The sequence below is a fragment of the Acanthaster planci genome, linkage group LG02, assembly GCF_054643075.1.
Source record: "Acanthaster planci isolate LZ-2023a linkage group LG02, COTS_SCS, whole genome shotgun sequence".
Classification (NCBI taxonomy): domain Eukaryota; kingdom Metazoa; phylum Echinodermata; class Asteroidea; order Valvatida; family Acanthasteridae; genus Acanthaster; species Acanthaster planci.
The window spans coordinates 26,658,846-26,670,991 of record NC_141778.1 but is presented as its reverse complement, the minus strand read 5'-3'; the positions used below and the strand labels follow the sequence as shown (position 1 = coordinate 26,670,991).

At 41.3% G+C, this 12,146-nt stretch overlaps 2 protein-coding genes across 11 annotated transcripts in view; one reads left to right on the top strand and one right to left on the bottom strand.

The window, feature by feature from the left end:
- The window catches only part of LOC110975884 (serine/threonine-protein phosphatase with EF-hands 1-like), a 61,023-nt gene extending 52,580 nt beyond the window's left edge, over positions 1-8,443 (top strand). For all 10 annotated transcript variants that reach the window (XM_087132782.1, XM_022228744.2, XM_022228743.2 and 7 more), the window contains 2 exons: positions 187-328; positions 1,598-8,443. In XM_087132782.1, the coding sequence (XP_086988908.1) occupies positions 187-328; positions 1,598-1,866 (411 nt within the window). In that variant the 3' untranslated portion in view covers positions 1,867-8,443. The remainder of the gene's footprint in view (positions 1-186; positions 329-1,597) is intronic.
- Positions 8,444-9,214: 771 nt separating this feature from the next.
- LOC110975911 (mitochondrial import inner membrane translocase subunit Tim10B-like) lies at positions 9,215-12,012 on the bottom strand. The gene is made up of 3 exons (XM_022228784.2): positions 11,838-12,012; positions 11,073-11,168; positions 9,215-10,668 (listed from the first exon to the last, which is right to left on the bottom strand). The coding sequence occupies exons 1-3, from the start codon at positions 11,859-11,861 to the stop codon at positions 10,315-10,317; spliced, it is 474 nt and encodes a 157-aa protein (XP_022084476.2). The 5' UTR covers positions 11,862-12,012; the 3' UTR covers positions 9,215-10,314.
- Between the last annotated feature and the right edge of the window lie 134 nt (positions 12,013-12,146).

Here is a 12,146-nt window from a genome sequence, read left to right as displayed (position 1 = left end):
CTGTAGTCAAGCACATTTCAGGGAGTTCACGTGCATAGAAATCCATGTGCACATGCTTGTCTGGATCACCAAAGCAGCAATCACAGTTCCAGCAGGTGGAGGTGGGAATGTGGTAGCACAAATGGGCGTTGAAACTTTGTCAGACATTACCCCCAGTGTTTGTGATTTGCTGCATTTCTGTCGTAGGGTATGGTGGAGTACGAGTCATGCATGGAGATGGAGTTAACGATAGGAGGGCACGACGGAGGGCCCAGCATCACAGAGGTGCTGTATCGCTACAAGAACAGCTTAGAGACGATATTCAGGGCGATGGACAAGGACCACTCAGGTATTCGGGAAAATCTGTGATTGACACTGCATGTGTGCTTGCATGATGTAGTTGAATAAGACAACGAGATCAAGTTTTTAATGATAGATGGGCCTTACCGGAAGCATCTTTCTTCAACATTTTCTCCAGTAGTTGTAAGTGATGTTGATGATGCGTGCTGAAAACACATCTTGATTGATGCAGAGCCTTGTAATGTCATGTTGTACATAACTAGCATTAGGAGAGACAGGTGGAGTTGATATTGCTCTTGCAATCCCTATGAGTAAGTCTTCTGCTGTTGAGGGCTTTTTGAGTACATTCATTGGGTCTCTCGTGACACAGTTACAACCTATGATGTGGAATGGGTGCATTGTAGGGATGTGAGACACATCTCGGCCTACATAAGCAACCATTGCATATTTATTACCTACTTACTACGGTAGTGTTTGTGTGTTAGAGATTTAAATCATCTCTGAGCTTAGTGGTCAGCGTTACATTTGAATTTATCCGCAACACTTATTTTGCATGATAACCTTTCTGCTGAATGTGCACATATCTGTCATGTCTACATGTATAACTAGGATTGCACCTGGGCATGGGTGCATTAACCACTTCGTGCCGGGGCATTTTTCAATGTTGATGATGCTGGGCCGGCATGACTATCATTTTTTCCGTTTTCAAAATCCTTCAAAAATTCATCATTCCATTTAACGGTCGTTTATAGTCGCACGAAGCAATCTTCAGGCACTACTCTAAGTTGATAGGTGACCTTCATTGACGCCCGAGTATTTCAGCCAGGCCAGCAGCCTTGTAAACAGAGCCCAGATTGTACGGTGTTATATAACTGTCTTTTGTTCACGAACCTGGCTCAGTGCACTGCTGACCTCTTTTCAATAGGTGCCAGATTAGCGTGCAGCGGTGCTGTGTGGCTCATAGCTGCGGTGGTGGAGCGCTTTTGTCCCCGGTGGTAATCTGCTGGCTCTCAATGCCCCAAACACTGGTATACGGTTTCAAAACATGGCTTGATAATCACCACTTTTGAGAGTGAAAAATGCCGGTAATGCCCAGCAGCCTGGTCTTTTGTTCGGAGTACGGTCTTTTGTTACAGGGCCCTGTTTCCTTTGTCCGAGTTCGGAGACCCCGGCCACCCATATAAACCATACGTCTCCGATCCCAGAGTCCCCGGCAGGAAGTGGTTAAAGAAATGATGCCAAAGTGTCCCACACTGACAGTTTTACCCATTGTGGATAAAGTATATGATTATTTGACATTTCTGTTTCTGCAACTCAGGTACGATAACGATGGATGAATTTGAGGAGGCCTGCAGCCTGCTCAGCAAGCACGTAGGCTCGGACATCTCCAAGGAGACAGTACGCGACATGGCTCGCTGCATCGACATCAACAAGGATGGCTACATTGACTTCAATGAGTTCCTGGAGGCCTTCCGGCTGGTGGACACACAGGTGAACAAGGCCGACCTGGACGGCAACCGGTCCAAGGCCGACCTGAGAGTGGACAGCAACGGTACCAGCGACATGGAAGCCGGAACCGTCATCTGATTTTTTTTCTCTTTTCTGCTGAATTATACTTATGCAGGCTGCCTCTGTTACCGGTATCCAAATTAATTCGCCTGTGACCAACAACTGACCAAGTCGCCTCAGTTTGCTCGACACAGCAACACAGTTCTGGCTAAACAGCAGTTCTTTCCTGCAGCTGTTTTGAGAATGGTTAGATTTCTTAAAACTGATATCATGGAGTACAACTAAAGAAACAGGGAACTTGTGAAAGTAGAGCAGTTTATGCACCAGCCAGTGACAGAGATGGAGCACGAGGAGGAGGCCGGGGAAAAACTGAAGGAGTCCAGACTTGTTTAATTGGCACACACAAGAGCAAGTTTGTCATTTGGTCAACCTTGAATTCCAGGTACACATTATGCAGTGTCTCAAACTGTTTCCGAGACGAATAGTGCAACAGCCCACTGCAGAACCAAGTCAAGTCCTTTTTTATCTGATGCATCGGAGTTTTGACTCAATACGGCCGTTTCACAGTAGTACGCCACCAAGAGTTGGCAATGCGTTGGCCAATCACAGTGCGTGAAATGGTCGACAAATTTTGCGCGTTATGATTGGCCGGCGTGTTGCAAACTCTTGGTGGCACGCTATTGTGAATCGCCGGTATAGCTGGTGTGCCCAGACAGTATGTGCTGGATTTGGAATGGTTTTTCATTGTTGTGTTACGACTAAAACAGCAAGCGTTTCATCACCACAGAAATAGTGAACAGTTCAACATCTCATCAAATTGAGAAGTACAGCGGTCACATATTGGTTTGCCTTGACTTGCCCACTGGTAATTGAACAGCCAGTGACTTTGAAGCAGCATTCACTTTACTGTACAGAGGGTTTTAAATTTGTACATAGCATGCATGGTGGCTTTGGTGCAGCCACAACAGATAAATGATATATTTGTTTCCACGTATTTAAGCTATATATTTTTCTGTCATTTGCACTGTTCTGCAATTATTTGAATCACATGAAATCATGAGTAAACTGGACAAATTAATACTAGGCACCTTAAGTCTGCACTTGTAGGATGCAGTTGTGTACAGTATTTGATGCAGCCACTTGTGCTTTAGGCAAAGCTTCAATAAGTTCTTAATACAGGAAACTTAACCATAGATTTGCAAAAATGTGTAAGAACACAGTGTTTATTAATTATTTATACGGGTTCATTCCAAGAAACAACATTTCCAAAGTCCCTTATCGACTTTTGAAACACAAACCTTATATTGAAATCAAATGTTGGCATTTTTCATTTTTGGGGGTACTTATATTTCAAGCTTGGAGATCAGTCACACACTATTTAAGTAATTTTGTAGCTAAAGAAATAGACGCAGACATCAGTGTGGTGTGTGCCGATGCCAATAGTGTTGCTAAATATTTGGCTGAATGAAATTTGTACACTTTTCAGCTCTTTCGTTTTGTTGCTTGCTGTGTTGGTGGCATCAGTACATTAGTAAAATGGAGCCTGAAAGTGAAAAGGTCATGCGGCGGGCTTCCAGAACCCTTGCACAGTCTGCCTCTGGGGATTTTTACATGTGGTCGTCCTACCACGCTTGCTAATTTTTGGAAGAATGATTTCGAACCGAAATTACCCCAAGAAACGTTCATGTTGGAATTTTATCTTGGTGTTCCTTAAGTAATATTTTGCAAAAGTCACCTGGAGATGGGCAAAATGAAATTTCATTAATAATCTTTCACATCTGGCATTATCTTTCCTCGGTCTCCTTGTTCACGCACATTTGTTTTCACTTCATGTGCTGGAGTGAAAACAAGATTGTGCCTGCCTACCTGCAGTAAATGGATTGTAGGTTCAGTCGAGTTAACCTGATGTGCTCTTGTCACTAAAGGTTAGATAAAACTTTACAATCTTTTTAAACACAAATTATTCCTTGGATTTTATTTTCTTATAAATTGTAAAACATTAAAATGTTTTGATACGTTTTTACTTTAGCTTATATCGAAAGACTACCCTAAAAATAATTCCGTAACTATTCATTTGCGTTCAAGGATACCAAATTGCACTGGTCTTTGTGTATTTTAGATTTTTGGAGGCGAGAGGTCCAATTTTGGTAGGATGTTTCTCTTTCCTGTTCAATAGATAACTTTTCAGTTTCTAGAAAATAGTCTGATGGCAAATATTTTACAAATTTTTTTTCAAAGATGAATTTGTAATAGAAGCAAACGAACAAAAAAATTGCAAATTCTAACCTTTTTGCACATTATTTTTCTTATTCAAGGGTTTTGGAAGCACACCATCAGGGTCAACTTTCACGCTGCATTGTATGTTTTATCAGCTTTGCTGCTTAACAATCTGAACTCTTTGAGAAATAGCATTGTATCAGATTGTAAGATGCTTTTTTTCTGATGTAGATACTCCACTTATTAAAGTTTAAGCAGGTGTGTGTTTTGGTATTAGTTGGTTTTCTCAAATTGTATGGGTGACTGACCAAGTGACTTCAGGACTGAGAAAAAGTAGAACCATGAATGAAGATGAAACACCAAGTAATCGTAAAGTTGTATTGAAGTTAGCACCAATGAGTATGAATGAGGGTCACACTGAATTCACATGGTTTCAACAAGAAATGATTTGGAAGCCACTGGGAAGCTGCTGTGGCTGTTTCCCATAGGCATGTGTGCTTGATCAGCCGTAGCCAAAAATCCTGTAATTCAGACTCAGGCCAAGTCTACTTTTTTTGGGGGGGCCAAAGTACAATGTATGTTGCATCTACTAGTATGTCAGCCCTGATAAAAGGATTCCACCTGCAAACAAGGAAGTATGCTGGCCAAGTTTTTCAACCTGATGCCTGAGCTTCTACCTGTAAAACTCTAGGCCCAATGCTGCAGGAGGTAACTTGTCAGGAAGTATACATGACATTGTGGCTGGGAACCTTTTTGGCGAAGTGAATATTTTCTCTGCTACAACTCTGTAGTGATATTGGACCCTGGTACTGAGAGATGGTTGCATCGACCTGTACACTGGTTCATGATAAAAAAAAGTGCCACCTGTAGAGGGCCGCGATTTCAACTGTGATGAATACTCCCCATTGATTAATTGTTTGACACTAGCAAGTAATATCTGTGAATTTGCAATTGCAGAAATCATTGGGAGGTGCACAAGTCATTATCACTGAGCTATAGCATCAAATCCTAGTTTATCGCTAGGCAAATACGAGGTTCCATCCATCCAACCAATCAGAAACAGCTCAACATGCAGGCTTGTCGTGCTAACGTTAGTTCATTTGCCATGCGATGCTGGTAGTAAACCAGGTTAGTTTTGCTCGTACATACATATCCGGATTGCCAATTGTAACGTCATGTCACAGGAGACAGAGTGCATGGGTCAGTTTACTTGCTTCAGGCGGTTTATACTGCAAATGAACGAAGAAGGGTAGCATATTGCACAAAAGACTAGGTTCTGGCAAATATATTGGAACATTATCGCTTATTTAGGGTTGCATTCATCTCCATTGGAGTTGACAAACATTCCAAATTTCAGATGCTCAGAAAACACCTTGATTTAGCTGGTCCCATGAAGACTTTTCTTACATTCTTGCCTGTATTTATACACTTTGTGTACATACTGTGAAGTTGTAGTGATTTATATACCAATGGAAGCTTTAATACTTGTGCAGTGGGCCAAAAAGTTTTCATTTGTACACGTATGAGTTACATATGATGGTGCATGTGCTTTTTACGTAATCATTAAGCAAATTTCTAGAAAGGATTGATTCATTAAGCCCCACCCCATGTGTTCTGACCAGTCATAGCTGTAATGCACATGTATGTCCACTGTGTATACACAAAATCAGACATGCATACCCGTGGGTGTGCCACACGGGCTGGAACAGTCTTGCATTACAGAGTCAAATGTTCACATTCTCAGTGGGGGGGGGAGCTTACTGGATCAGTCTCCATTTATTTTAAGAGCTAACAGTGTTTAGGTGTATTCTTGAAGAGCTTTTATTTTCTGGAAAGATGTTCCTTTGTCGGTTCTGTTTTGATCAAAGGACCAAGTGTAATTCAGTTATGCCTTTGTGCTTTTGACACAATAGCTTCGAAAACTAAAACGATTTTTTTTTTTTGAGTAAATGAGAGCTGCATTGTATTTGAATCCGAGTTTCGGTTTCCCTTGAAGGGCATGTGTGTGGATTCGGTTTGCTATTACTGTATTAGATACATGCAGAAATCCCATAAACAGTGTTCATTTTCGAGCAGGATAAGTCACTTACTAGTTGGTTTGCATTAGTTTTGGTTTTAGGCCTCAGGATTACAATGTGTACATGTAGCCCCATAGGCTACGTCTTGAACCCTGGGCAGTATCTAAAATCATATTGAAATTGAAGGAGCGAGGATTGGCAGGGTTAATATTGCAGTGACCTATACAACATGTATTCAGTTTTATTAGCTTTGGAGTTTTATTTTTGTAATTTTTCAAATTACGCTTTACAGAGAATCAGTTTTACTCAGGTGGGTTACAAGTGTAAGTGTAGGTTTAGCTAGCTGCCAAATTTTGCTCGTGTGTGTATGGTGGCCTTGTGTGCTAGGTTTTTTTTGGGGTGGTGGGGTGTTTCATTGGTGGTTATTGGTTAGATTGTTTGTTCCCACTGCCCACGTGGGCTATCTGGAAGGGCAACTATTTCAGGATGTAATGTAGTGGCTAGAGATTATTTGAATAATAGTAAGGGTCAACACGACACATGCATTGAATGGATCAGGACAGGAAGTAACTCACAATGTTGTGGATGTCTATCCGCCCTGAGCAGGAGCAAGAGAAGGTGCGATTTTTCTAGCAACAAAGGCTCCTTTGCAAATCTGGTGGGAATGACACTTTGCTAGCTGGTTCATGAACGACTATGACATGCAAGTGTTGCAGTTGCATTGCTACCAACAAGATTAATGCTCCCACCAACATGGCTGTTTTCAACCGAAGAGGGGGTGCTTTTGCTCCAGGTGGATAACTGTGATCAGTTTCCTTCACAAAATTATGTGAAAGGCATCTGCCTTTCCCAGTGCCACGTAAAGGCAGTGGAGTGAGCAAAATTGGTCCGCTCTTTACTTGATCTGAGGGAGCTGACAGCCCATATTGATTTTTGGAGAGTTAAATTAATGTTTGATGTTGCCATTGGCTACAATCCAGTGAACAACATGAGGGAGCACCCTAAAACTCCATACATTTGGAGCATTCCATGAGCAAGCTTGAGCGAGGACAATAGTTGACCATAGTTCAGCCAAAGTTGCCTGACCAATTGGATGGTTCCGACCATCTAGTTGACCATTTGCAACCAGGCCTTAGGGCATAGTCACACTGCTTGTTAGAAGCTGATTTCATTTTTATCAGTATGGAGGGAACCATTTACATGTACATGAAAATAATGGACCTTTCCCGTGAATATGAATATTCCCGTGAATAAATGAACATAGACAGGCGCATGTGTGAAACTACCACTGGTTGGCAAGCTCGACTGTCAACACTGTTGGCAGTGTAGGAGAAATGCTGTAACCATAACCTGGCGCATTGAAGGTCAAAATCAAAACCGTATTACAGCCTTTGTCTGATACTTCAGCACGCTTTTCTCAAAACTAAGGGAAGTTTTCACTGTCCTGAGGTCGGAAAGTATGAAAATTCCTTGTCTTTAAGTTTGGTACTCATATCAAACTATACTAGTCCAGAAAAAGCATGTATGTACACACAGTTGTGCATGCATGGAAATCTGTATTTTTACGTCATAAGATTTAAGCAACTTTGCAAACCAGTGGTGGTAGCATGCATGCACCTGTCTAATTGGCATATTTCATGGGAAAGGTCCATTGTACGAGATATCACTGACCGTGATTGCAGCAAGAGTTGCAGCCAACTGCAGAATGTAATACTGATATGTTACAAAATAGTTTGACTAGGAACGTTCAAGTGTAATTGTATTCTCATTACGCGTTGCTAAAAAAATTGACTTGTGGGCAAACTGTGGTTTGTGCCAAACTTGCCCAGTGCCGTTCTTAGTTGGAAGTTTGGAAACACCAGGTGCCCCTACTTAGGACTGTAATAGTGCCTTGCCCTTGAGCGAGCGTTTACTGCATGGCTTGTATACCGTTAAGGAATGGCATTTGACTGTTTGTGGCGGTGCTGAAACCAATTCCAGACAAGTTCTTTACGAGTCATCCTCTTGTTTCAAACTACAACCCATTCATATGACATGCAACAAATCTATTCTCAATCAGTATTTGTCCCTTTTTCAAATACCTGACCTGTAAGTTGACTCATTGATTTATAGAAGTGCCCTAAAATTGAAGATTTGCTAGTCTGTTAATAGATGTCTAAGGAAGAAAAAATGTATTCCTTGAATGTATTGTTGTTAATACATGCTCATTTCATTTTTGGGTTCACAAATTAATGTTTTGCATAGAGATCTGAAATTTGTGTGGTGTAATTTTCTGAAACAATGTGTGATTACAAATATGTCATTTAAATGCCTTTCTGAACAAGTTCAGTAATCTAGCAGCATTCATCAGGATATGTTTGTAAGTGTGCAAAATTTTGGAGGCCTTGTAAATGTATAAATATTGAAACTTTATAATGTTACATCACTGCGTATGGTTTCTCTGTTTCCTGATATGCGTTCACGTCTTGCTTTTAAGGTCATCTTTATAAAAAAAATACTTTCCAGCATTTATCCAGGTCACACCTAAGAATTTTGCAATTATCAGCTATGAAGTGGTCCATGGTATTTTTTACACCCAAGAGGCAAATGTCACCTGAGGGCCAGGGCAATAACAAAGGTATATTTGTTTTGAGGATGTCCAATTACTAAACAACAGTTTGGTTGTTAAACATGCACACAATGTACATGTAGAAGAAGTTTTTCAATAATTTCTTGACTCCATAGCAAGTAAATATAGGCAGCACAATGATTGAACGGTCACTTTGGGGTTGACATGCTTCAAATTTTTGCCACCCTTGTTCACGTTATTGACTGTGTGCCAGAATGGACATAAGCGTATTTCATCACCGTTTTTACAAAGAGGCACCTTGGCCTGAAATCGTGATTTTTTTCAACTTTCTGTTCTGGGGCAAAATCAACTAGGTAATTCCATGCCTACAACTTGGTGTTATGATTTGTTACCAAATCTACTGAAATCAGCCAAATCACGATCTACCTGGGGCAAATTCAAATTATTTTGCATTTTCACAAAGAGGTGAATTTGTCTTCCATAGATATAGCGTTGGCTATGAAGGGCAAATCCATGGGTAAACTTGTTTCGCCGTTTTCACAAAGAGGCAAATTTGACGCAGCGAATGTATACAAATGTAACAATTTTGCACCTGGCCAGCCCTATAGCAAAACAGTACGCGTTTTCACAAGTAGACAAGTCACATGAATTTTAGTGTTTTCATGAAGAGGTGCATTTGTTTGTTTAAAAGAAAACCAATTTTAATTGATTTCAAGATGTACTTTGGGTTGGGGAGATATTTATTTTAAATTACAGGATTTTTACTGGTGCAGATGTCTGCACTAGTAAGCAGGAGGTCGTGGGTTCAAGTCCCACCCAAGTAAGCTTGTGAATTTTTTTGCAAGCTCTTGGACAAGTACTGAGAATACAGCATTTATAAATATGTACGTTGGGTTAGGGCAAAAAAAAAAAACGAACCTGTCATTTAAAATTATCATCTCCCCAATGCAAAGTACATCTTGAAAACGGTTCACGGTACCTGCTGCTATACCTGACTCGGCCCGGCCAGCTAACCCCAAGCCAGCCAAGCTGGTGAATTTACTTGCAAGCTCTCGGCAAGCACCGAGTATACAGTTTTTATAATACATTGGGTAAGTGGCTATGGTGGTCTTGCACTCCATAATACCAAACTTTTCTTTGCTAAATAACATTTAATGTCATGGACATCGTCATATTTTAGCCCCGGAAAGCCCTGGAAAAGTCACAGAATTTGGTTATCAGATTTCTGTGGGAACCCTGTGAAGGGGTGGAGGGCTGAAGGATGTCAACTTGAAGGCTCATTGGGGTATGTTTGTGGGGGGGTGCCACAAGTGAACTTGCATTTGACAAGTACTGTTGTCTTCATTATTACGTATGACTGGAATTTTCAGTCTGGTTAGACAGCACTTACAACATTGGAAGGTAAAATTTGTCAAGTTTACAAGTTCTAACTTCAGGCTTGTTATTCTAGAAGGAATCAACAGGGTACCCTTTCCTTTAAGCTAAAGAACTGGCACTGATGCAGGATTGCAGGTTCTGTGTCCATCTACAGTATGTTGATGTACCTGATACCATCATATGATAGACATGAGACCAGACATGTGAAGGCCAGTTAGTGTTCAGTAACCAACACTTGCATGTTGGCCACCCGATAGTACGTGTCCAAGTTGTTCTATGGTGGCAGACTTGAACTGTTACTAATCAAGTTTGCATAAACATCCTAAAAAATCCTTGTCACTTTTGCTATGATGCTGCAGTTTCTATACCCACATTAACTTGACTATCCTGTGGTATGTGAGCACCAGGTTCCATCACACCCGCACTTTGTACGTCCCTTGCTTCCCCATCAGCAGTCCGGGTCCCATCAACGGGTATTGCAATGTGGCTGCCATCTGTCACCACCGCGTCCGGGCCAAAGACTTTCTGCACCTGGCCGGCCAGATTGAGGGGTTCCCCCGTGGGGGAAGATGCTGCTTCTGCCTGGGCAGCCTCCAGGGCAGCGGCCTGCTTATGCAGGGGGTTGATTTCCATGTAGGTGCTGATCAGACGGTGGTTGACATGGATCAGCTTCTCCGCGCATCTGTTGGCACATACTTCCTAGGCAAGGCAAAACATTTGATGCGTTTTAGAATTTTAGTTATGGGAAAACATCCTTTATCAACCTACTTGGGAAATACACAATATATATTATCCACCATCAGCTAATACCATTGACAGTATACAGCTAATTATAAGTTGACCGTAGAGCATATTTAGGGAACTAACTGGGCTAACTTTGTACTACTCATTTTATCACCAGTTTTTAAGTCAAAATATAGTTGGTCACTGTTCATGAAGTCAAACACTTTCACAAAGTGTCTATCACACAAAATGCAGGTATTCATGAAAACTGGTTCTGTATTTATCTATACACTGATTTTCTTTGCTATTTCCGCTGTTACATGTAATAAACAGCTTTTGAGCAAGATGAGAGATTGATAGCATGTAGGGCCTACACGTACCTCCTCTGGTATTAAGTGCCTGTAATTCAAATTCTGGACACAGTGGTTGAAACAAAGCTCTGTGAACTGGTTGTACATGGTCAAAAAATCCTTCAGCTGCAAACAAAAACGACATCAGTTAAGAACACCAGTTTCATATTTGAGTCTATTATTGTTAGAAAAGAAACTGTTAATCTTCTCCGCACAGTAATAAATAGTACGGTACATGAGAATGAAATAGGTTAGGGGTGGTCACTTTTCAATGGCATTGCCCTTACACTACATATACACGGAAAGGCTGCCCCAGGAAACAACTGATACATGTAGGTGCAGTAAACACATTAAAAATAAATGACTGGATAATTACAACATCAGGCTCTTCCGCCAAACTGGATTTTCAAACCCAGCTGGATTTTTTTTTACATAGGCTGTGTTCCTTCCTCCATGGGCCCAGTAATACTATAGCATGGAGAAATTGTTTTATTTCTCCATGGTAATAGTACCGTAGAATTCCTCCCATTTTCTGAGTTTGCAAGTCATGCAAGTGGGGAAGCTGGCTGAGTTGAGCTAGACGTGCCAGTGGGGAAACCTTTGTAACATTACTCTTCGTCCCAAATTATGGCAAATAGACCTAATATGTTTTCATGATTGTGAGCATGATGGGCCCTGGCCATGCTGGCTGCAGCTGCACTGAAGAAACGCGCGAGCCGATAATAACTGACATGACCGAGTACGAGCATGACGAGTAGGACGCACATGATGCATGCCACGACGAGGGGAACTTACATTTCTCCGAGCAAATTCATCCATTTTGGAGCAAAAGCACTACTTCAGCAGATTATAGCCATGGGGTATAACCAGATAAAAGCAGTGCGCATGAAAAAACACAAGTATTCAGCCCGCCTCCGAAATTCTGACGAAAGTGGACTAATAAACTGTGTCTTGTCGTCTGCTACTTTATCTTCATTCGCCCCTTGATAATTTGTCTAATGTTCACTTTAAGTTGGGGCGAGTTGGAGGAAGAAAAGATAATCAGATCCCCTTGCAATATTGCCGTTCACTATCATTACCTAGGTACCAGAACTTTGACCAAAT